Source organism: Cynocephalus volans, chromosome 1 (assembly GCF_027409185.1).
Source record: "Cynocephalus volans isolate mCynVol1 chromosome 1, mCynVol1.pri, whole genome shotgun sequence".
NCBI classification, from domain to species: domain Eukaryota; kingdom Metazoa; phylum Chordata; class Mammalia; order Dermoptera; family Cynocephalidae; genus Cynocephalus; species Cynocephalus volans.
Window position 1 is genome coordinate 10,344,195 of NC_084460.1, and position 23,268 is coordinate 10,367,462.

The following is a 23,268-nucleotide window of genomic DNA, read 5'->3' on the forward strand; positions in this document are numbered from 1 at the left end:
AAAATAAGGACATTTTCCGATAAAAGAAAACTAAGAGAATTCACTGCCAGCAGACTTGCACTATAAGAAGTGATAAAGGGAGTCCTTCTGTTTAAAAGGAAATAATACTGGAGAAAAACTATGATCCTCAGAAAAGAGTAGAGAACATCAGAAATGGTAAATATCAGTGTAAGTGCAAAAAACTAGTTTCCATCTTTTTACTTTTTTCCCCTCTTGATTTCTTCATAAACCATATAATTGTTCAAAGCAGACATTACAACATTCTCATAGGGCTTATAATGTATGTATAACTATAACATAAAGGATGAGAAGAGAACCAACGTGGTTGCAAGATGTCTGTATTTTACCTGATTTGCTACAGTAATAACCAACTAGACTAAAAAGTTAAAGATGTACATTGTACTTCTTAGGATAACTACTAAATAATGCCAAGAAATACAGTTAAAAGGCTAATAAAAAATAAAATGGAATTCTAATAAGTATTCAAATAACCAAACAAAAAACAAACAAACAAACAAAAAGTCAGGAACGTAGGAACAGAGAACACAAAACAGAAGGGGAAAGTAGAAATCAAATAATAAAACGGTAGCTCAAAATCCAATCATATCAAGAATTACACTAAACTTTGATTAACTAAACATTCATGCAAAAGGCAGATTGTCACAGTGGATTTTAAGAAAGAAAAAAATACCTATAGGCAAGCCACAGACAAGACCCAACTATATAAGCTAAAAGGAGATATATAGAAAGAAATATTCCATGTAAACAGTAAAAACGAAAAGGTTAGAGTGGCTATCTCCATAGAGGATAAAATAGATTTTAAGAAAAAATGTATTGCCAGATAAAGACACATTTCATAACAATAAAAGTTAGATTCATCAGTGTGAAATAACAATCAAGAATGTTTATGTCTCTAACAAAATACACAATGTAAAAGTTGATAGATTAAAGGTAGAAATAAACAGTTCCAGAGTCATAGATGGAAGGTTTTTTCCCCTTCTGTGGGAGCTTTTTAAAATTTTTTATTTTTAATTGAAAAGCAAAAATTACAGCCAGCCACACACAAAAAAGCAAAAATTATATATATTTATGGTGCACAACATGGTATCTTGATATATATATAGTGGAATGGCCAAATCAAGCCAGTTAACATATGCATTACCTCACAAACATATTCTTTTTGTGGTGAGAACACTTAAAATTTATTCTCTTAGTAATTTTCAAATATGCAATATATTGTTATTAACTGTAGTTACCATGATGTGCAATAGACCTCTTGAACTTTTTTCTCCTAACTGAAATTTTTTGTTCTTTGACCAACATCTCCCCAATTTCCCCAACTCCCAGCCTCTGGCAACCATCATTCTACTCTCTACTTCTATGAGTTCAATGTTTTTCTACCCTACATATAAGTGAGATCATGCTGTATATAACGTCTTCCTGTGTCTGGCTTATTTCACTTACATAATGTCCTTCAGGTTCATCCATGTTGTCACAAATGGCAGGATTTCCTTCTTTTTTTAAGGCTGAATAGTATTCCATTGTGTATATATACCACATTTTTCTTCTTTTTTCTTTTATTTTGCTGAACAAATTACCCCAAAATACATTTTCTTTATCCATTCATCTGTTGATGAACACAGGTTGATTCCCTATCTTGGCTTTGTGAATAGTGCTGCAGTGAACATGGCAGTGCTGATATCTCTTTGACATAATGATTGTATTTCCTTTGGGGTATATAACCAGTAGTGGGATTGCTGGATCATATGGCAGTTCTGTTTTTAATATTTTAAGGAACCTCCACACTGTTTTCCATAATAGCTGTACTAATTTCCATTTCTACCAACAGTGTGCAAGGGTTCCCTTTTCTTCATATCCTCACCAACATTTGTTTTTTGTCTAACAGGTGTGAGGTGATATCTCCTTGTGGTTTTAATTTGCACTTTGATAATGATTAGTGATGTGGAGCATTTTTCCATATACCTGTTGGCCATCTTTATGCCTGCTTTTGAGAAATGTCTATTGAGTTCCTTTGACCATTATTTAATCAGGTTATTTATTTTCTTACTATTGAGTTCCTTATATATTTTGAGTATTAAACTTTATCAGACGTATGATTTACAAGTACTTTTTCCCACTCTGTAGATTGTCTCTTCACTCTGCTGATTGTTTCTTTTGCTATGAAGAAGCTTTTTAGTTTAATGTAATCCCATTCGTCTAGTTTTGCTTTGACTGCCTGTGCTTTGGGGGTCATATCCCCAAACAATTATTGCCCAGATTAATGTTATGTAGCTCTTCCCCTACGTTTCCTTCTAGTAGACCACATTTAAATCTTTAATCCATTTTGAGTTGATTTTTTAATATGGTGTAAGATAAGGCTCTAATTTCATTTTTCTACATATGGACATCCAGTTTTCCCAACACTATTTATTGAAGAGATTGTCCCTTCTCCATTGTGTGTTCTTGGCATCTTTGTCAAAAAATCAATTCACAGTAAATGCACAGATTTATCTCTGGGTTCTCTATTCTGTTCCATTGGTCTGTGTGTCTGTTTTTATGAATACCATGCGGCTTTGGTTAGTTACGATAGCTTTATAGTAAGTAGATCAGGAAGTTTGATGCCTCCAGCTTTATTCCTTTTGCTCAAGATTGCTTTGGCTATTTGGGGTCATTTGTGGTTCCATACAAATTTTAGGATTTTCTCTATTTCTGTAAAAAATGTCATTGGAATTTTGATAGGGATTGCGTTGAATCTGTAGATGGCTTTAGGTAGTATAAACATTTAAACAACATTTATTCTTCCGATCCACGAACATGAGCTATCTTTTCATTTATTTGTGTCTTCCTCAATTTCTTTCATCAATATTTTATAGCTTTCAGTGTATAGGTCTTTCACCTCCTATAGTTGGAGGTTTTAATATCCTCTTGTCAGCATTTGCTAGAACAACTAGAAAAAAATCAGCAAAGATATACAAGATCTGTGCAACATCCCACTTTAACTTAATTAATATGAGGGTACTTCAAAAAGTTTGTGGAAAAATAGAATTAAAAAGGTAATATGAATCTTTCCATGAACATTTTGAAGACCTCTTGTATTTACAGAATACTACACCCAATATTCTTTTCAAGGGCACCTGATATGTTTTCCAAGTTAGACCATATGCTGGGCCATAAAATAAATATCATTAATTTAAAATAACTGAAATCAGGGCCGGCCCCGTGGCTCACTCAGGAGAGTGCAGTGCTGCTGGTGCCAAGGCCGCGGGTTCGGATCCTATATAGGGATGGTCGGTGCGCTCACTGGCTGAGCGTGGTGTGGACCACACCGTGCCGAGGGTTGCCACCCCCTTACCGGCCAAAAATAAAATAAAATAAAATAAAATAACTGAAATCATATAGGGTATGTTCTCTGATCATAATGGAGTTAAATTTCAGATCAATTACTGTAAGACAACTAGGGAAAGCTCATATATTTTAGAACTAAACAACCAACTTATAAAGAAGTCATAGGTCAAAGAAGAAATCATAGAAAAATTAGAAAGTGTTTTGAACTAGATTATAATGAAAATACAATATATATAAATTTGTGGGATACTGCTAAAGAAGTTCTTAGAGAGAAATTTATAGTTCGTGTTAGAAAAGAAGAAAAATTTAGGGCCGGCCTGTGGATCACTCAGGAGAGTGCGGTGCTGATAACACCAAGGCCATGGGTTTGGATCCTATATAGGGATGGCTGGTTCGCTCACTGGCTGAGCGTGGTGCTGACAACACCAAGCCAAGGGTTACGATCCCCTTACTGGTCATCTTTAAAAAAAAAAAAAAAAAAGAAAAGAAGAAAAATTTGAACTCCATGATCTGAGTTCTCACCTTAAGAACTTAGAAAAAGAAGATAAAATTAAACCCAAAGCAAAAGCAAAGAGAAGGAAATAAAGAACAAAATAGAAATACAGGACACACACACACACACACACACACACACACACAAATAGAGAAAAATCAATGAAACAGAAACTGGTTCTATGAAAAGATCAAAATTTATCTTTAAATTTAATTTAAATTTCCTTTAGCTGGACAGAGAATGTAAGATAATGAGAGAGAGAGAACACACATGTTACAAGTATCAGGCATGAAAGGGCGGATATCGTTATATATTCTACAGACATTAAAATGGTGAAAAGAGTATCATGAATAAAATGTCTTATAATACCAAGTATTGGTGACACTGCAGAGAAACTGGAACCTTCATGTATTGCTGACAGGAATGCACAACAGTGCAGCCATCTTGGATAACAGTATGGCAGTATCTCATAAAATTAAACATGAACTTAGATAGGTCCCAGAAATCCTACTCCTTGTTATTTACCCAAGAGAAATGAAAATTATGTCCACACAAAGACTTGTATATTAATGCAGCATTATTTATAACATTCCCAAAATGGAAACAGTACAATACCCACAAATAAATCAATCAGTAGTGGTATATCTATACTGAAGAATACTGCTCAACAATCAAAATGAAACAAACAAACAAACAACTTAATGGATGGACCTCAAAAACATTGAATGCAACAACATGAATGGACCTCAAAAACATTCTGCTAAGTGAAGGATATCAAATGCAAAAAAAATTGCACACTTCTACATAAGGCAAAACCATAGTGTCAAAAGAGATCAGTATTTTCCAGGACTAGAAACCAGACCAAAGAGGCAAGAGAAAACTTTTTAGACTAAATGAAACTGTTCAACATCTTTATTGTGGTGGTGGTTAAAATGACTTCATATAATTACCAATATTCATCAAACTGTACAATTAAAATAGGTGAATTTTTATTGCATATAAATTATACCTCAATAAAGCTGCGAACAAAATGGTTCCTTCAAATGGGCAAAAGCCATAAAGAAATATCACGATTTGTAAAAATGAATTGCTAATAATAACACAAATTTAAAATAAAATTAACTAGTCTTAGATAGTCAGTGATTAAGATATCTTGCTCAATTCCCGTTATGAGTTGAATTTCATCTCCCCAGAAAAAGATGTTGTAGTCCTAACCCCCAGTATCTCAGAATGTGACCTTACTTGGAAATAAGGTCTTTACAGAGGTAATCAAGTTAAAATGTGATCATTTGGGTGGGCCCTGCTATGGGTTAAATAAATCCCCCAAAAGTTCATGTAATGGAAACTTGACCCCCATTGTAAGAGTGTTAAGAGGGTGGGAAATCCAATTATGGTATTTGAAACATAGAGCCTTTAGGAGGGATTAGACTGTGAGGACTGTGGCCTCATCAAGAGATTGATCCATTCATGGAGTAATGGGCATGGTTCTGATGGCTTCAAAAGGAGAGCAAGTGAGAATGCTAGCTCTCTTGCTCAGATCATTCTTGCCAAGTGACATGACACCCTGCATCGCTGTAGACGAAGACCCTCACCAGATGTGTTCCCTGGACCTTGGAACTCCCAGCCTCTGAAACTATACGAAATAAATTTCATTTCCTTATAAATTAACCAGTTTCAGGTATTCTGTTATAGGCAACAGAAATGAACAAATACAGGCCCTAATCCAGCATGACTGGTGTCCTTATAAAAAAGGGAAATGTGGACACAGAGGCAGATACACACAGAAGAAGAAAATGTGGAGAGATGCAGGGAGAATATCATGTGACAGCAAAGGCAGAGATTGGAGTGATGCATCTAGAAGCCAAGGGAAGCTTGAGGCTACCAGAAGCTAGGGTAGAGGCATGGAACATTCCTTCCCTAGAGCCTTCAGAGGGAACTCAGCCCTGCCAACACTTTGATTTCTGACTTCTGGCATCCAGAACTATGAGATGATAAATTTTTGTTGTTTTTAGCCACCCAGTTTGTGGTACTTTGTTTCAGCAGCCCCAGGAAACTAATACATTCCCATTTGATACTAACAATGTTGACTACACTAATCACACATTGCCCAGTTTCCTGAGGAATCTCTGGGAGATGAGAACTCCATAGTCAAAAATATATACAATAGCCCAAAGGAAGCAAGTTTTTTCTTCTGAGTTGGCTAGTAAATGACAACTTCTTCTTGGTACTGTTAGACCAGGGTAAGAGTCACCTGGAAGTAATTTTCAATTGCATCAAAAACATTTTATGAACATAAAACAGATCATCTAAACTGAACCATTCACTATATATAAATTGCAAACTCCTATTCCTGCATTTCAACACTCAAAATATGCTGGCAGAAAACCTAAGAAATGGGTGGCTATGATGTTCTCAATTTCAGAAAGCAGCATGGAAACACAGTCAACAAAGACAAAAATGTCTGTAAATAAAATGTGAATGGGTCCACTTCTCTACAGGCTACTGCCAGCCTTCCATGCAAAGGTATTAAACAAAACTGTAAGGAAGCATCGATATGACTGTATCCTCTTAAAGACTTTTTTATTGATGGATATACAAAGTCCTCTCCACATCCAGCAATGCTGCTTCCACAGTTTGCCATGAGAAGCTTTTTTGGTCTCTCTCCCCCCACTGCAGATTATATTTCAATATTATCATTAACACTGAACATTTAACAGCCACTAAATACAGGAGTGGCACATGCAGTCAACCTACCTCTTGTGATGGAGGCAGGACCCCCTCACAGGTGACACAGTATCTCAAGTGAGCAGGATTCCCCGTGCCACAGGCCTGGCAGATTACTTTCTCCTTGACAACAGAGAACAAGAAATACATGTTCCTATGAGCAAACACCTGGGCACAGACATCACCAAGCAGTCTTTTCAGTCAATTGGCCAGCCGTAGACCCCATAACAACACCCAGGCCCTGAATATTGGACCGATTCAGGAATTATTACAATATAAATAGTGTCAGATAAGTGAATGGAGTTTTAAAAGAAACAAACCCCCAAACAAACAAACTGAAAAGAGTATTTATTTGATCTTGGGAAGGCAAATTGAAAATTTTGCACTGATTCTGTATAAGGCTTTTTATCCCAGTGTGGAAAATGTGATAGTCAGTAGGCTGTCCATTTCATGGCTTAAACATTAGACAGAAAGACTGAAGACTAGCAAAAGCTTATCTGTATGTTTACGAGTAATCTGGTTCTCAGACTGGGGTTTAACCTGGGGCTTTACGTTAAATATGAATTTAGGTTTGCTTGGTAGTGTCCCACTTAGAAATGGAAAGACTGCCTTAGAAAGGGCACGGTAAGAACAACTTTCTGAGTCAGGACCCTGAGTTAAGCTGCACACAGAAGAAAACACAAAAAGGAAATGACAGTTAAAGTAACGCAACTAGAGTTCAGCTATCAGAGGTTTGCTAACCTCCATTTAGTCACTGGACCATTGTGTACTCAACTGTCCATGGCCAGTGGTGCTCAGATGTTTCTTTCTACTCCAGGACTGTGGTCCCTATATCAGTGTCCCAAAACTGATATAGTGTGTTCTGAAGCTGGTACACATAAAGAAGATGATCAAGAAAAAGAAAGGCAGGGTTTAATTTCCAACACCACTAGGTAGCTCTGTGAAGTCCTGGCCTTTCAAAGTCTGCTGGACTCCATCTTAGTAGAAGACTCCAAAGTCTTCCTAGGAACCTGAGCCAACTCAGGAAACCGCAGTTCCCAGTCTAGACAACTCCTAAAGGGCAGAGGCTGACTGACGGCTATTCAAAGTGTCAGAGCATCACAGTATTGCTCTCAATGGTTCCTGGCACTCCCTAAGTCTGACATTCTTCAAAGTTACTTGAAGTTGCCATAGCATAATCCATGATTGCCAGCACTTTTCTGTGAGATTTGGGGCTGCAAACTTCCTGAAAGATGTTGCCTCAGAAAAGATCTGGTGAAACCCACTGAGAAGTGAGATGAATTTCCTGTCTTTATATTAAAAATCACTGAGATCAAACAAAAATAATTTCGCTATTTGCTGCAGAAAATACTTCCTGTAGGAAGAGAAGACTGTAGACTAACTAAAATTGCTAACTTATTAGTGCAGCAGCAAGACTTTTGCCTTTCAGGGCCCACCATCCAAAACTTGATGTCATAATTTTACCCAGTCCAAATTCTGCCCAATTCCAGCCCTGCCTTGCAAACCCCCCTATTTTTAATTTTAATTAATAAACTTTATTTTTTAGAGCAGTTTTAGGTTCACAGCAAATTATAGAAGGTTCCCGTATACCTCTGTCCCCACACATACAGAATCTCGCCCACTACTGACATCCCACAACAGAGTGGTACATTTGTTTACAACTGATGAACCTACATTGACACATCATCATCACCCACAATAAACAGATTAGAGTTCACTCTTGCAAAACCCTCTTTAAATCATTCAATCCCTGTGAAATACCTTTCCCTATCTTCTCCCTTTTGAGATCCTACTAGGAACCTGTCAAAGTGTCTACCTTACTGCATGAGGTCTACTAAACACAGTTAACTTGGTCAATAGATCTTTCTGTGGTGTTTGTGGTGGCTTTTGACACCAAGCCATTGCTCATTTCTTCTAGAGTAGTGACCATGACCCACAGTTAAAAATCATTTTATATCACAACCTCACCTCACCCATAGATTCATAGTAATTTGCAGGGATGATGGGGGACTTAGGCCACCATCAGATGGTCTTAACAAGGATGCTAAACATCTATGATGAAAAATATTTTTTAAAAAATCAATACCCTTATCTGCCATCTCATCTACAACATTTGCAACATATTATTTAGCTGACTGGTTCTAAGCAATTTAGTAGACCCAACTAAGTCACTGAGATAGAACTTCTCCTCATACGGCATTTGGAAGATGAGAACAGTTTTCAGACTCCCAAATGATTGACTCAATAAAATGAGGAAGAATGTTGGAAACAAACTAGTAGGTCACTGCAAACTTAATCTCAAAGTTGATTTTGTAAGATTCCAAGCTAAAGATCTGCTTGACGTGGAGCTGTTCTTATAGTGGCCTTCACCCAGATCACTGTGTGAGAGGCTGGGTCGCAGAGGAGGTAACTGTGTCCCAGTCCTGTGAGTCATCAGATCTTTTCAGAGTAATGACTTCAAGAGGATCCTATCCCTAAGCCTCACAGATTCTAGGAATCCCAAATGTGACTGAAATCCTGGAGGTATACTGCATGTTGCTAGTTAAAGCCCAAAGGAAACAAGTATCTCCTCTTTCTAAAGTAGAGTTAATGTCTTCTGGTGAAAGGGGATGCTAAATTAGTTTTCAACTTTAGAAAATGGTCAATGGATGCACTTGTTAAGTGAAATAATCAAGTTGCAACAAAATGTATTTACCATGATTCTATTTTTGTTTCAAAAAATGAAACCAAATCTAAACGTGTAAATACATATGAGTATGTTCTTGTGCATCTAGAAAAACACACAGAAGAACACTCACTAAGCTGCTAACGTTGGTTATTTCAGGAATAGAAACGGAGGTGGGGTGAGGTAATTAGGCACTTTTTGTATGTCTTTGTATTGTTTCACTTGTTACAAAATGTTAGATGTTAATTTCTTAAGAATTAAATTGTAAAATCCTCTTATTCTGAAATAGGTACATTTGCCAGAGGGCAAAAGGAGAAACTTCTACTACTACATCTTCTAATCCTGGCAGTAAAAAAATATCTGGTAGAGCAAAACTCTTCAGCGTTGACAAAGCCTTTAACTCAACCCAAGATACAAGCGCAGCAGCAGCTGAGTCTGTCTTCATCACGGCAGGAAGAGGACAGATGGCATTCATGCACTACGTGGAGTTAGCTGGAGACCAACACACAAAGGGGAGGGGACTGTCAACAGGGGGAGGTAAGGCTTGTTGGCTTCTGTGAGCAGTTTACACAGGTATTCCCACCAACCTCAGAGGTGGCTGTCTGGGTGAGAATGTTATCTAAAAACCTGTTGCCCTTGTAACATCTGGGAAATCTCTGGGAGGAAGACTGTCAGGCCAGGGTTTACAAATAGGTGTCCTCTGTGAGTAGAAGCAGCAATACTTATTGTCTGGCCATAAAAAAGAGGCATTTTCTTCCAAGATCAGAGGTTATGGTGATAGGAATCTCTCTACAAATAAAATCTGATTAAAATCTGTCCCTGCTTTCAACACTTCAGGGCCCGCAGGGAAAAATCTGAACTACTAAGTATGGTAGAGAATGCACCATCTCCCACAATCCACAGAACCCCCGGCATTGCTGCAGTTCAGCAAAACCAAACTGCTTGCAAAGTTTTGAGGCATACTCTGCAGATTCCAGTCTCTACGTATCTGCCTGTAACAACCTGTCCCCCCAGATCTCCCATAAACATATACACATCAGCCACTTCTTGACCCACCCCTTTTTCAACTGACAAATGCTTTTGCCTCCCTCGGTGTCTGTTCAGATGACACCTCCTCTTTGAAGCCGTCCCTATGAATTCCTCCTCTGTGCACCACCACTGCCACCACCACCAAGGCAAGCAGGGGCCCAGGTCACTGGATCCAGGCGAGGGGCAGTGAGTCCAGGGGTAAGAGCCTGTGGAATGCGGTGCACAGAGCCTTCCAGAGTGGCCCAGGAATCAACATTCTGGGGAAAAGTCAAATCAAAACACATCCCAAGGAAGCCCCTAAGCAACTGAGGGCTTACAGTAGACGTGCAGGGCAGAACCCGGAGAAACTAGGTGAATCTAAGGGAAGATTCATCGCCACACCATGGTGACAGATGTCAGGTGTCTGGGGCAGGGCCCGAGAGCCATGTGACCACTGGACGTCTGGCCTAGAGACCTCACTCCTTCCTCAGATCCCTTCCCCTAATCTTCCCTGTTCAAGGAACCCTAAAGCAGGTGTCCAAGCGACTTCCTCAGGCTCACACCACTTCCTATGCCATCTTGGCATTGCTGGGAGTTTAGACTTCTTCCAAAAATTCTTAAGTGCAGAATATACTGTGTATATGGTTGTTTCCAACCAAAAAAGAGAAGAAGGGGGCATGCCGAGAGTGATTCAAATGTTTTGGTGAAAGAGACACAATTAAGTGCTTTATAAGACATACATTTGTTGAAGGTATGTCTTTTAGTAAATCATAAAAATGCAATGCTAAAACAAACAAAACATTAGGGAAAAACATAGGGCCAATAGAAATAATCATGAGATTCTCACTTCTGGAAAAAATAGTAAAGATGATACCCCCAAATCATTATTTCCTATTATCTTGGGGAAATTAATGCTTAAGAGCCCTTTATGGAAGCTGTACCAAATTCCAGGAATACTTAGCTAATGTGAAGCTTGTTTATAATTACAATAATTTCAAAGTCCATATCTTCCTTTGAAAACAACATCAGCGGTCAAGCAGGGCTTTGGTTAGAGCACAGTGTTGGTAACACCAAGTCAAGGGTTCAGATCTCCATACTGGCCAGCCAGAGGGGGAAAAAAAAGGAAGTCGAGTGGGCTTAATTTTCTAAATTTCATCTTTGAATTCTTAGTTGGTTTCCTCATTATAGGTATTTGGTCTAACCTTGGCCCATCAATGGAGTAGAAATTAGTTGCAAGTGACCATTCTTCTCTCATAAAAATTGCCCTTTGAAAAAGGGGACAGTCCTAGTGTTAAAGCTAATAATCACTACAGAAGTTTATCCTCAATATAGGATTTACAACAGGGCTGTCCAGTTAGCTCAGTTGGTTTGGGCGTGGTGTTGGTAACACCAAGGAAGGTCTAGGGTTCAGTCCCTGTACTGGCCAGCTGCAAATAAATAAATAAATAGATATATATACACTCACACACACACACGTGTGTGTGTGTGTGATAGGTAACAAACTGAAAAGAAAAATTACTTACTTATATCTTTGTATCTCTCTGCCTTCCTACAAAATGGGAAAAACTCTAGGTTTCAAATACAAAAGATGACATGATAGATCTTGAATTTCAGTCATAACTAACACCCCTATTCCTTCTGTTCTGTATAGTCCAAAGAGTTCAAAATGATATTATCTTCAAACACCCAGAGAAAATGTATTAATAATGGGCCGGCCCATGGCTCACTTGGGAGAGTGCGGTGCTGATAACACCAAGGCCACGGGTTCGGATCCCACATAGGGATGGCCGGTTGCTCACTTGGGAGAGCGTGGTGCTGATGACACCAAGTCAAGGGTTAAGATCCCCTTACTGGTCATCTTTAAAAAAAAAGATGTATTAATAAGAATAGGTTCTGTTGTGATTGATGGAACAACCAAAATAACAGTGGCTTAAACAAGAGAGAAGTTGATTTCTCTGTCTCTCAGAATAAGAAGTCTGGAGAGAGGCTTCCAGGGCTGTATGGTGGCTTTCTATGGTAGCTTTTAAAGTTTCTTAAGATTGAAAATAGTCATCTAACAGAAAGATTAGCAAATTTTCATCTACCTGATTTTGGCCCAGCCAGTTCTTCAAAAATCTCATTTCTGAAGGCTTACAACAACCTGGGACACTTTTGAACTTTTCACAGGGAAGGGAGCTTGCAGGTGGAAGAAAAAGTGGAGTTATCTTTTCTCTCAACACATTTTGCCCACATAGAATCCACAAGGCCATTTTAGGAATGTTACAGTTTGAATTGTACATTAAATCCATGCATTTCCCTTATTGCTAAAAATTCTTGCTTTTTTATCCCCAATATTTCCTTTATTAAATTTTTTTTATCCTCTAGTGACCTTTATTTGGGATTAAAGAGGTCAATGGGACTGTAAATTGAAAAATGGAGAAAACATACAGTTAGTTGTATGTTCAATGACTCTACCAAAAATTTCTTCACAGTATGATATCATTTGTCTAGCAAACTTTTTGGAATGTATGCAATGATACATAACTTTTCTTACACGTGTTCTAATCATTCTTTTTCTACATAATAGGGATCCATAATCAAATAAGGCAAACAAAACCATGAAGCCACTTTAACGACAAGATTATAAGTCAGTATTAATTGCAATATTGAAGTTGAAATATATGAAGTAAAAAAAATTGTCTAAGTTAGCTGTAGTGCAATTTATCCTCCAAATCCAAGTTCAGGTAATACATTCCTGCATATTTCTCTTAACTTTACAGATCCTGTTGGCAAGTTAAACTCTTGGGCAGCACGCCGTCCCAAAAAGTAGAATGGATTTTGTTCACAAATGTTAGCTTATCAATTGTTAGCCTCTTCGATCAGCTGAAGAAATACATAGGAAGTAATGTTTGAATAACTATGTGTCTTTCTTTAGTTGGTGGGAAAAAACAGAATGAAGTACATAGGAAGTAATGTTTGAACATTACACATCTTTCATTTATGTTTTTACAGAATCACATCTCATTACCTTCAAGTGGAGGCTGGCCTGCGGCTGCAGCTGTGGAGCGAGAGGAGCCTCACACACCACACAGATGGGAGTGTTCATGGGTACCATGCTTCCACATTCTGCACACAAGCCCATCTGCACAAAGGAAAAGGCCACATCTATCTTAGAACGTGAAAACGGAAGGTATGAGTGGATCTTAGAATATAAGGCTCACTTTGCTTGTGTAAAACAACTTTTAAGATAATTACCTTTATTATCACTTTATTCCTGTTAAGAGTAAAAATATATTTATTGTAGGAAAAAGAGGTGTTAAATAAAGAGAAAACTATCCATAGGAAGTTCACTTACTGCATGATGAAGTGAGGAGGTCAGTAAATCGACTCCCCAAAAAGCAATTATAAAGTCAGATAAAGATGTCAAAAATCAACCTCTTCAGCACTCTGCAAGTCGACCAAAGGCAGACAACAAATGACTGAACTTCAGGGAAGAGCACTAAGAGTCCATGGGGTTCTTGCAGAGGCTGTTCCCCACTCCACCAGCTCTATCTGTGTGGTAGCTCCACCAGGGCCAGGCAGGCTGCGAAAATCAGCAGTTTTGTGGCTGCTGATGGACAGGGCTCACTTGACTTGGAGCACTGTTAAAGTGTTGAACTTAGCAGGAAGCAAACAGGGAGGACTGGTGGCTCAACTAGCCTAAGATTATGCTCTTGTTTGGAGTAATCAATGGACCAGCAAACTGGCCAAAGATTTAACAGGGAGTTCTAGGAGGTAATTCAAATAAAGGAACTTGATAAGCTCATCACATTTGCTTATTGACTGGAAGCTATGTATATGTGCAACATAAACCAGGGTGGGCCCAAGCCACCCACATATCCCTGGTTGATGGAGGCAGCACATGGAGATGCAAGAGAGCTCAGCACAGAGTAAAAGCTGGGGCAGACTTAAAAACAGCCTGCAGTTTAAATGTGCTACCCAGCCCATACATAGATCCACCAGAGAAGTGGAAGCCTTACTGGCTCGAGATGCTGATATGTATAATTTTGGGCCAATTTTCAGTTGAACACTAAGATATGCAGACCCAGGGGTAACTCCAGGCTTAAAAATAAAAGCAAACCGAGGGACAACAATAGCCACAAAACCCTGACATCAGTGCCCACACATGGCAAGGGAAATATACATTAAAGATTTAATCCAAATAAACAAAAAAACCAAAATAACAACCCTGAGGAGAAAAAGTTAGAATCCAGAGTTACAACAACATACAAGTGGTCTTCAAAAAATTCATGGAAAGATTTGCATTATCTTTTAATATTGTTTTTCCACAAACTTTTTGAAGTACTTCATGTTATCTAAAATGCCCAGCATTCGAGAAAAAAATTATGAAACATGCAAAAAAAAAAAAACAAGAAATTGTGACCCAAACGTGGGGGTGGGGGGGGGAAATCAACAGAAATTGTCTCCAAGTGTCTTCATATGTTGAATTTAGCAGACAAAGATTTCAAAAGAGCTCTTATAAAAATGTTCAATGACCTAAAGGAAATAATGTTTTAAAAAATTAAAAAGTATGACAACAGTGAGCTGACAAATAGGGAATCTCAACAAAGAGACAGAAATCATAAAAGAACTAAATAAAAATCTGCAGTTGAAAAGCAAAATAACTGAAATTAAAAGAATCTCCAGAGGGATTCAACAGCCAATCATAGATGACAGAAGAACTGGTGAACTTGAATACAGTTCAATAGAAACTATCCAATCTGAAGAACAGAGAGAAAAAGATTGCAGAAAATAAACAGATCATCAAAGACCTATGGGGCAACATCAAGCATACCAATATCTATGTAGTGGGAGTTCCAGAAGGAGAAAAGAGAAAGAAAGAGGCAGAAAAAGAATCTGAAGAAATAATGACTGAAAACTTCACACACTGGAAGAAAAACATTAACCTACAGATCCAACAAGATCAAACAATCCCAAGAAAGATATACACAAAGAGATGCAGACTTAAACACCTTATAATCAAACTGTCAAATATCTAAGACAAAGAGAAAATCTTGAAAGTAGCGAGAGAAAAAACTACTTATCATGTACATCAAAAAACAATGGAGGCCAGAAGGTGGTAGAATGACATATTTAAAGGGCTAAAAGAAAAAATAATTGCCAAACAAGAATTCTATATCCAGCAAAACTATCTTTCAAAAATGGAGGTAGACTTCCAATCAATATGGTGGAATAGATGGTACCCAGCATCACCCTTTCCCACAATCAACCAATTTACACCTATTAAAAAGCAACGACTGCCAACTTGGGCCACAAGAGCTCAGGGAAAGAGGAGGAGAGACCTACGGAGCTCATGAAGGCAGGAGAAGCCATGATGAGAGAGAGAAAGGACCATTTCCACTGTTTCCAGCCCCAGCCACTTCAAGACTGGATCTGGTGAGCACATGAATCAAAAGCTGGAAAAAGCCACAGCTGTGCCCTTCGTATGAAGTTGCTTGGAGGCAGCAGGGGAGAAAAGGGCCTTGGTGGCCCCCAGGCCAGCAAGGCCACTAACAGGGTTCCCGTGGACCCCTATAGGAGTGAGGGGCCACAGACAACTGAAAAAAGGAGCCACCCAAAGGCCAGTGAGTCATTGCAAAGGACCAGCACATGGCCCATCCCATGGGAAGTGTCTGGAGTATAGGCGATGGGGGAGACAAACCCACTGGGGGAACAATGGAGCACAGCATGGACAGCTGATCTACCCTCCAATCAGCACAGGACCACTCAGTGGAGACTGGTCAGGAGTACAGATCTGCAGGGGGTGCAGTTTGATGAAAAGACTCAAGCCCAGACCAGAGTTTCCACACAATCCAGGTGTACCAGACCTCACAAGACCCAGAAGTGCTCACAAGGTCAATAATTAAAACCTGCGCTGCATAAAAAGCCTTCCCCAGAGAATTGCAGCAAAGCAGCAATTTAGCACAACCTCAGGGCTCAGGTGCTGGTCCCCACAGGAAGTTCCCCCATTTTAGAAGTAAGCAAAGAACAAGAAATTAGTTCCAGTGCAGAGTTCAAGTGGTAGGAATGGCAAATAATCCAACACAGAACTGAAAGAAAAAACAAAAAACCCACAGATCGGAGACAAACTTCTGATATTAACCAATAAAGGCCTAATACCACCAAAGAACACTTATAAAACCTAGAAGGACTGGAAGCCCCCCAGGCTCCGAAGAAGGGGTTAGGAGAGGGCCGACAGCTTCAGCCACACACCCCCAACATCTGCATCCATCCCAGCAATGACTACCAAGAAGCTACCACAAGTGCTCCAGGGTCCCAAGCTGTGTTGGGAGGTGGCCCAGTGCCTCAGCCACGCCCTCCTGACGTCTGCATCCAGCCCAGCGATGACCATCAGGCCACTGCTGGAAGCATCCTGGGCTCCTGAACCGGAGATGGGGATGCTGAGGGCCTTAGCCCTCCCACCCTGACATCCGCATTCAGTCCAGCCATGACTGAGCTGCCACCAGAAGCTCTCCGGACTCCTCTGCCAATATGAGGGGGGTGCCATGGGCCTCAACCACGCTCCCCTCCCCCCTTCCTCGTCCTCCCGCCCTATCCCTCTCCTCCTTTCCCTCTCTGCCTCCACTCCGACTGCTCTACAACATCTTAGAATGTGAAAAAAAAATCATAATAAATAAATAAAATTTGTTCTCTGTAGAGTGCTGCTCTTAAATAGAGTAGCCATTAGGCATATGGGGCTATTTAAATTCAAATTTCAATTAATAAAATAAAAATTTTTAAAAATTCTCAGATATACAAAGACAGAGAAAATGCTAGCAGACACGTCTTATGAAAAATGCTAAAGGAAGTCCTTCAGGCTGAAAGGAAGTAACACTAGATGATAACCTAAGTTCACAGGAATAGATAACAAATATGTGGATAAACATGATTCCACAGACATTTTTTCTCATCTTTTAAAAATGACATAAGATTATATAATGCATTTTTCAGTGTATAACAAACATACATGTATTATATATGGTAATATACATTACATAAAAGTAGTACATATTACATAAAAGATAAAGAAAGGGAGAAGAAAAAGAGATACATTGGAGCAAAATTTCTGTATTTTACTAGAATTAAGTTAAATTATTCTGAAATAGACTATGATAAATGAAGGTCCATACTGTAATCCCTAGAGCACCAGATAACTTTAAGTATAAAAAAATAAACAGAAGAAATAAGATGGCACACTAAAAATAACTCAGCACACACAAAAAAGCAGTAAAGGAGGAACAGAAACAAAAAAGATATGATACAAATAGAAAACAAACAGCAAAATAGCATATGTAAATCTAAACACATCAATAATGACGTTAAATGGGAACAGACTAAACACCACACTCAAAAGGCAAAGATTGTCAGAATGGATAAAAAAACCTAGACCAATCATGCTGCCTACTGCAAACACACCTTAGATTAAAAGACACAAATAGGTTGAAAGTAAAAGTACTGAAAAAGATATACGGTGTAAAGTAACCATAGGGAGCTGAGTGGCTATATAAATAAATATCAGAGAATAAAGGACTTAAGATAAGCAATATTACTAGAGACAAAGAGAGATGTTCTGTGATGATAAAAAGGTCAATATATCAGGAATATATAGCAATTATAAATGCACATAAACTCTTTTTGTCCATTCAGTCTGCTAAAACAAAAATAAACTGGGTAGCTTAGGAACAACAGAAATTTGTTTCTCACAGTTTTAGAGGCTGGGAAGTCCAAGATTAGGGTGCCAGCAAATTTGGTGTCTAGTGAGGGTTCATTCTCTGCACCTTCTTGCAGTGTCCTCCCATGGTGGAAGGGCAAACAAGCTCCCTTGGGCCTCTTTTGTAAGGGCACTAATCCCATTCATAAGGGGTCTACCATCATGACCTAATTACCTCCCAAAAGCCCCACCTCCTAACACTATCAACCTTGGGGGTTATTATTTTAACATATGAATTTTGTGGGGAGAGAAACATTTATACCATAGCATAAACGTAACAAACCTCCCAAAATACATGAAGCAAAAACTAGGAGTCAGACTTGAGGTAAGAAGACTCCACATGAACACCTAAAGTCCCAGCTTTTACTGGGTGACCACAGTGGTGTTTCGGATCTCCAAAAATTAGCATGGATTCAGATCCCTATCTAGCAATCTCCCAAAGGTTTGGGCATTTCCCTTTCTCCAATGCACAGTCACTCTACTGAAAGCAACAGGTCCCTTTGGGAAAGGCTTTGAGGAATATTTATGATAGGTACTTGCAAAGCTAAGGGTCCTTCCCTAAGGAGACCAGTCTCCCCTTCAATCAAGCGACTCGGGATTTGTAAATTGACTTATGTCTGGAAACTGGGTGAGAAACTTGGGTGCTCCAAAATAATGACTCAAGTCAGTTTTTAGTTATAAGATTTAGTGTTTTTTCAGTTACACAAACCAAGCAATACACTAGTAGGCTGCCCATCTATTTCATTCCTAGGAACACCATGATCAGATTCTAATTACTAAAACATCACTGCTGTCCTTGTCTTTGGCAGTTAAGTGCTGCCACTTGACTTCAGCTACTCTGGGATCCCATTAGCCCCACTGAGATCAGGAGCCCATCTAAATGGCAGCATCCCACATGATCATATCTGGCCTACAACAAAGGAAAGCAACCACAGAATATTTTAAGGATGCAGGTGCTCTTCTCACTAACTCATTCCTCAATACCTTACTGAAGGAAGTGTCTTCTCGTCCTTTTTGTGAAACAGGTGAGATTGGGGGGTACAAGACACACATGATAAACCCACTCCAAAATTCATATTTTCCTAAGTCTTTGGATTCCCTCCTCCACATGATGCTGATGTTATGGACTGAACTGTGTCTCCCCCCACCCCCAAATTCCTATGTTGAAGCCCTAACTCCCATAACTCCTAATATAACTAACTCTATTTGGAAATAGAGCCTTTAAAGAAGTAACTAAGTTTAAATGAGGTCTTAAGGGTGGGGCCCTGATCCAATATGCCTGGTGTCCTTATAAGGAGAGGGAGAGACACCAGGGATGTGTGTACACAGAGAAAAGGCTATGTGAGGACACAGTGGGAAGGTGGCTGTCTGCAAGCTAAGGAGAGAGGCCTCAGGAAAAACCAATCATACTGGCAGCTTGATCTTGAACTTGCAGCCTGCAGAACTGTGAGAAAATAAATTTCTGTTAAACCACCTGTGTTACTTTGTTATGGCAGCCCTAGCAAACTAATACCGCAGGGGAAGTTCTGGTATCTCAATGTCATTAAACATAGGCCACTATTGAGTCCAAGTTTTAGTCAGCCAAACAAGCAAGCTGCTAGAGCCACTTCAGCTGCATTAACCAACACATTAGATCCAGAATCTCTAGAAGCTGTACACATGAGTTTGGCCTAATTTAGTGTTATATTGTCATTTAAAATCTACTCCCACACCTACTCCCCAATATTTTGCCAATATATATTAGCAAAATCTTATTCTTTTTGTGTGTATGCTATTTCTTCCCGGATCATAGTGTGCACCTGTCATCCTACAGCATGCTGGGATGGGACCCTAGCACTGGTTGTGATAGGTTTTGAGGAGAATAAACATCCCCTTTAAAGGCAACAGCCCAGGTGAAGTTATAAAGATTTTAAGCAAAGTAAGGCTAGTATCTTCAGACAGGAGGGCAAGATACATCCATTGGCAAGGAGGCTCAAAGTGACAAGTGTTCAAGGTTGTCAGTTTCATCTGGGTCCAACCTGACATCTCCATCCACCTTTCAGGATCCCATTCTTCCCCCAATTAATTCCCTAACTTTCACAAGAGATTTCGTGATAAGGTAAATTCAGCTGATGTTGTAACTCATCAACAAAAAAAATCAAATTTTTTGTTTGATCTTCATCAATATAACCCTGGAGCTACAAGAAATAGATTCTTTTAGGGCCGTCATGGGAGCTCTCCAGTTCCCTGACTATGACTTAAAGGTCCTAAGCTTGTCATTTTCTTTCTGCAAATGCTCCCATGGACCCAGAAGAATACATCCCCCACCACAGTCCTTGTAGTCATCATTACTGCCATAGCAGTCAAGTGCAGAGCTATTTGGCCATCTGGCTACTTGCTTCAGGTGGCACTTCCTCACAAACAGCCACAGGTGATAGCTTGATTAATTGCGATGCCAGTTCAGGCTATGGATTACCAGATTCCCAATTCCCACTAGCCTAGTACCAATTCTGTATCAGTCAGAGTCCAGTCCAGAGACAGAAACCACACAGTAATTTGAATTAAATTAAATTAAATTTGAATTAAATGGAAAGTTTAATGTAATTGTTAACTGGTAACAGGGGATTACCTAACAGGTAAAGCAGACTCTACATAGTGCAGGAATACCAAACGCAGGGAGGAGCCACTACCCCTGTGGCCGAGGCAGAGAACCTAAGGAGGATCAAATTTGGAAGAAGCACTTATTTCGCCCTAACCCCAAGGCTGAAATCAGACTTCTTTGAGTTGGGTGTGGCTGTCACCCAATGGACAGTGGAGAAGTTCACTGAGGTGACACACATTGCAGCTGGCAAGCAAAAAGCTGTCCACTGGGGTCCAGTGAAACTCATTAGGATCTCTCCCTCTGGGAAGCTGGCAGAACATGCTAGGAAGCTACATACAGGCACACTGCTGAAACTTGCTGTGAAGTTGCCCACTAGGCTGCCTGGGTGACTATCTGGGAAGCTGGCTAGGGTACCAGTGGAACTCACTAAGAAGTTGTCCATGGGATACCACTGAAATTCACAGACTTCAGCACAACTGGGTGTCCTGCAGGTTAGCTGAGCAAAAAGGAGCAAAAAGAGAGTAAAGCATATCAGAACCAGGATAAGGGAAGCCCATTCTCTTCAGTGTCCCTCCAACAGCAGTGTCCCTCTGCTAACAAAAATTAACTTCAAGCCAGCTGGCAAAAGAGAAATGCTTAAAGGGAGCAGCTCTGTTACCACAAGGCAGGGCAATGAAGGATGAATTTGGAACTGAGAGGCACACCTCTGCATCTCTCTACTGACACTCTTAGTGTCTTGGGTCTAGAAGTAGGATCCTGCCCCTTTGAACCCAGAAGCCCAGCTGAGAGTAGGACACAGTAAGTATTCAATAAATGGTGGTTAGTTTAAAATACAAAGCTACTTATACCATATAGCCTATTATTGTACTAATATAAATACAATTTGGGAGACAATATAAATGTTTTAAAGTTCATCATTTTAAATATTTATAATCTCTGATAACATTTTCTCCCGGTAAAAACAAAATAAGTTCTGAAAATCTGATTCCAGGTAAGCAGAAAATATTCTGACATTGCATGAACTAACACAAACAGGGAAAATTCAAACCAATGGGACTTGTTCATATTTTACTTTCTGCACTGTATTCTTCAAGGAGTTCAAAATATATCATAGAAGCAAATTAAATTAATTTCTACAACAATCTTGAGTAATAAATATGAAGAAGACTTAAAAAGACATCCATATAGTACCTGACCTCTTGCTTGAGGGCATAACCCAATTCTAAAACTCTGGACTTTGAACGACTATATTTTTAAAGATGGTCATTTTTCACTCAAGAACACAGATCCCTTTATTTCATTTTGTAAACCCTAATCTAAAAAAAATCCAAAATATCAAGTGTTTAAAAGGCAAACACATTTTGGTGAAGTTTTTGATTTTTAGCAAGCGAAGTATGTCTTCTAATTAACTACAAAATTAGTGATAGGACAGTATCAATTAACCAAAGCTTTTAAATTTAAATATACTGATCAATCTATAGCTTCTTTGGACAGAAGGATGTATCTTATGGATATATATAGATATACATATATATAAAGTAATTCGTACTTCTCCATTTATTTCTAGAATATATTTCCTTATTATGCCCAGGTTATGAGCGAAAATATCAAGTAGGTAGGAAACATTTATTTATCCATGCATGCCTCATTAAAACAATAAGAACTCAACCTCTTTCTGATCCTGTGCTTCTGCAAGGCCACTCAAAAGAAACAACACTACAAAGAGTTTTTCCTATTCTTAAGTACAAATCTGGATAATAAGAGACTAATCAGCCAGTTATTCTTTCAACAAGAATTTGTTTGTGGTTCACTGTGTTACTGCTGCAAATAAAGGTCAGATAAACCAAATGAAAGATGTTTTTAAGAGTTCTGCTGCTCACCTGAGCTCCTTCCGGGGGTGGGAGACGACAGCCAAGTATAGGTGGGACAGGAGAGCCACATTCTTGACAGAAGCGAGCAAAGGGATCAGATGGGCGGCGGGCAAGGCAGTGGGCACACCTACAACAAAACAGGTGTCTGGTCGGCTATGTTCTGATAGTCCACATTAAAAAGACTGGTAAAAATCTAAAAGTGTTCCAGTGGTTTTCAAAACAAAACAAAACACAAGCAGACCACTCTCAATGGCTAGTTCAAGATAGGAGCTGCTTCTCTAGGTCATGTGATTACAAAGTGACCTCACAGCTGGAACCTCTGGAGCTCTTTACCTGAAGGCCAGGTCCATCTCACTTCCTGACAGTGGCAGGAAGTTTATCAGTAGCCTTGGCCCCTTTTTAGTGCGGCTCTGGCTTGTCCTATCATACTGGATTTGGCATGTATGAGGGTAAGCCCTGGTAATTCCAGTAATATTTACATTGCACTTTTCTGACTTCCTACCTGACCACTGAGACCAGTCTGAGTGACTGGTCTGCTTGCTTGGCACTTTGGAGGGTCACTGTGAGTCAAGACCTGCCTTTCTCTTTGCCCATCTTATTAGAGTCCTGAGGCCCTGGCCCAGAAATCGCTGACTCCTTTTCTTGGGCAGCTGGATCCCATCTTTCAGTGAAAGGATTCTTGGAATTAGGCTGCCCTGTGAATACACTACTTCTGCTATGTGTTTCCAGGAAGGGTCCCTCATCCTGTCACCTACTGATCTGAACTGCTCCTCAGCAACTATGATGCTTGGATACCGTGCAGAGGGATTGCCTGGTTGCCTGCACCAGTCTCCACCATGGCGTCCCAACAAT

General features: G+C 39.4%; 1 protein-coding gene across 7 annotated transcripts in view; it reads right to left on the reverse strand.

The window, feature by feature from the left end:
- The window catches only part of DZANK1 (double zinc ribbon and ankyrin repeat domains 1), an 85,824-nt gene that overhangs the window by 37,267 nt on the left and 25,289 nt on the right, over window positions 1-23,268 (reverse strand). For 6 of the 7 annotated variants that reach the window (XM_063098982.1, XM_063098973.1, XM_063098965.1 and 3 more), the window contains exons 8-10: window positions 22,426-22,543; window positions 13,243-13,356; window positions 6,593-6,685 (exon numbers count right to left, since the gene is read on the reverse strand). In XM_063098982.1, coding sequence (XP_062955052.1) covers window positions 6,593-6,685; window positions 13,243-13,356; window positions 22,426-22,543 — 325 coding nt within the window. Of the gene's footprint in view, window positions 1-6,592; window positions 6,686-13,242; window positions 13,357-20,972; window positions 21,042-22,425; window positions 22,544-23,268 lie in introns of all 7 variants that reach the window. The other variant, XM_063098947.1, reaches the window with a different exon arrangement.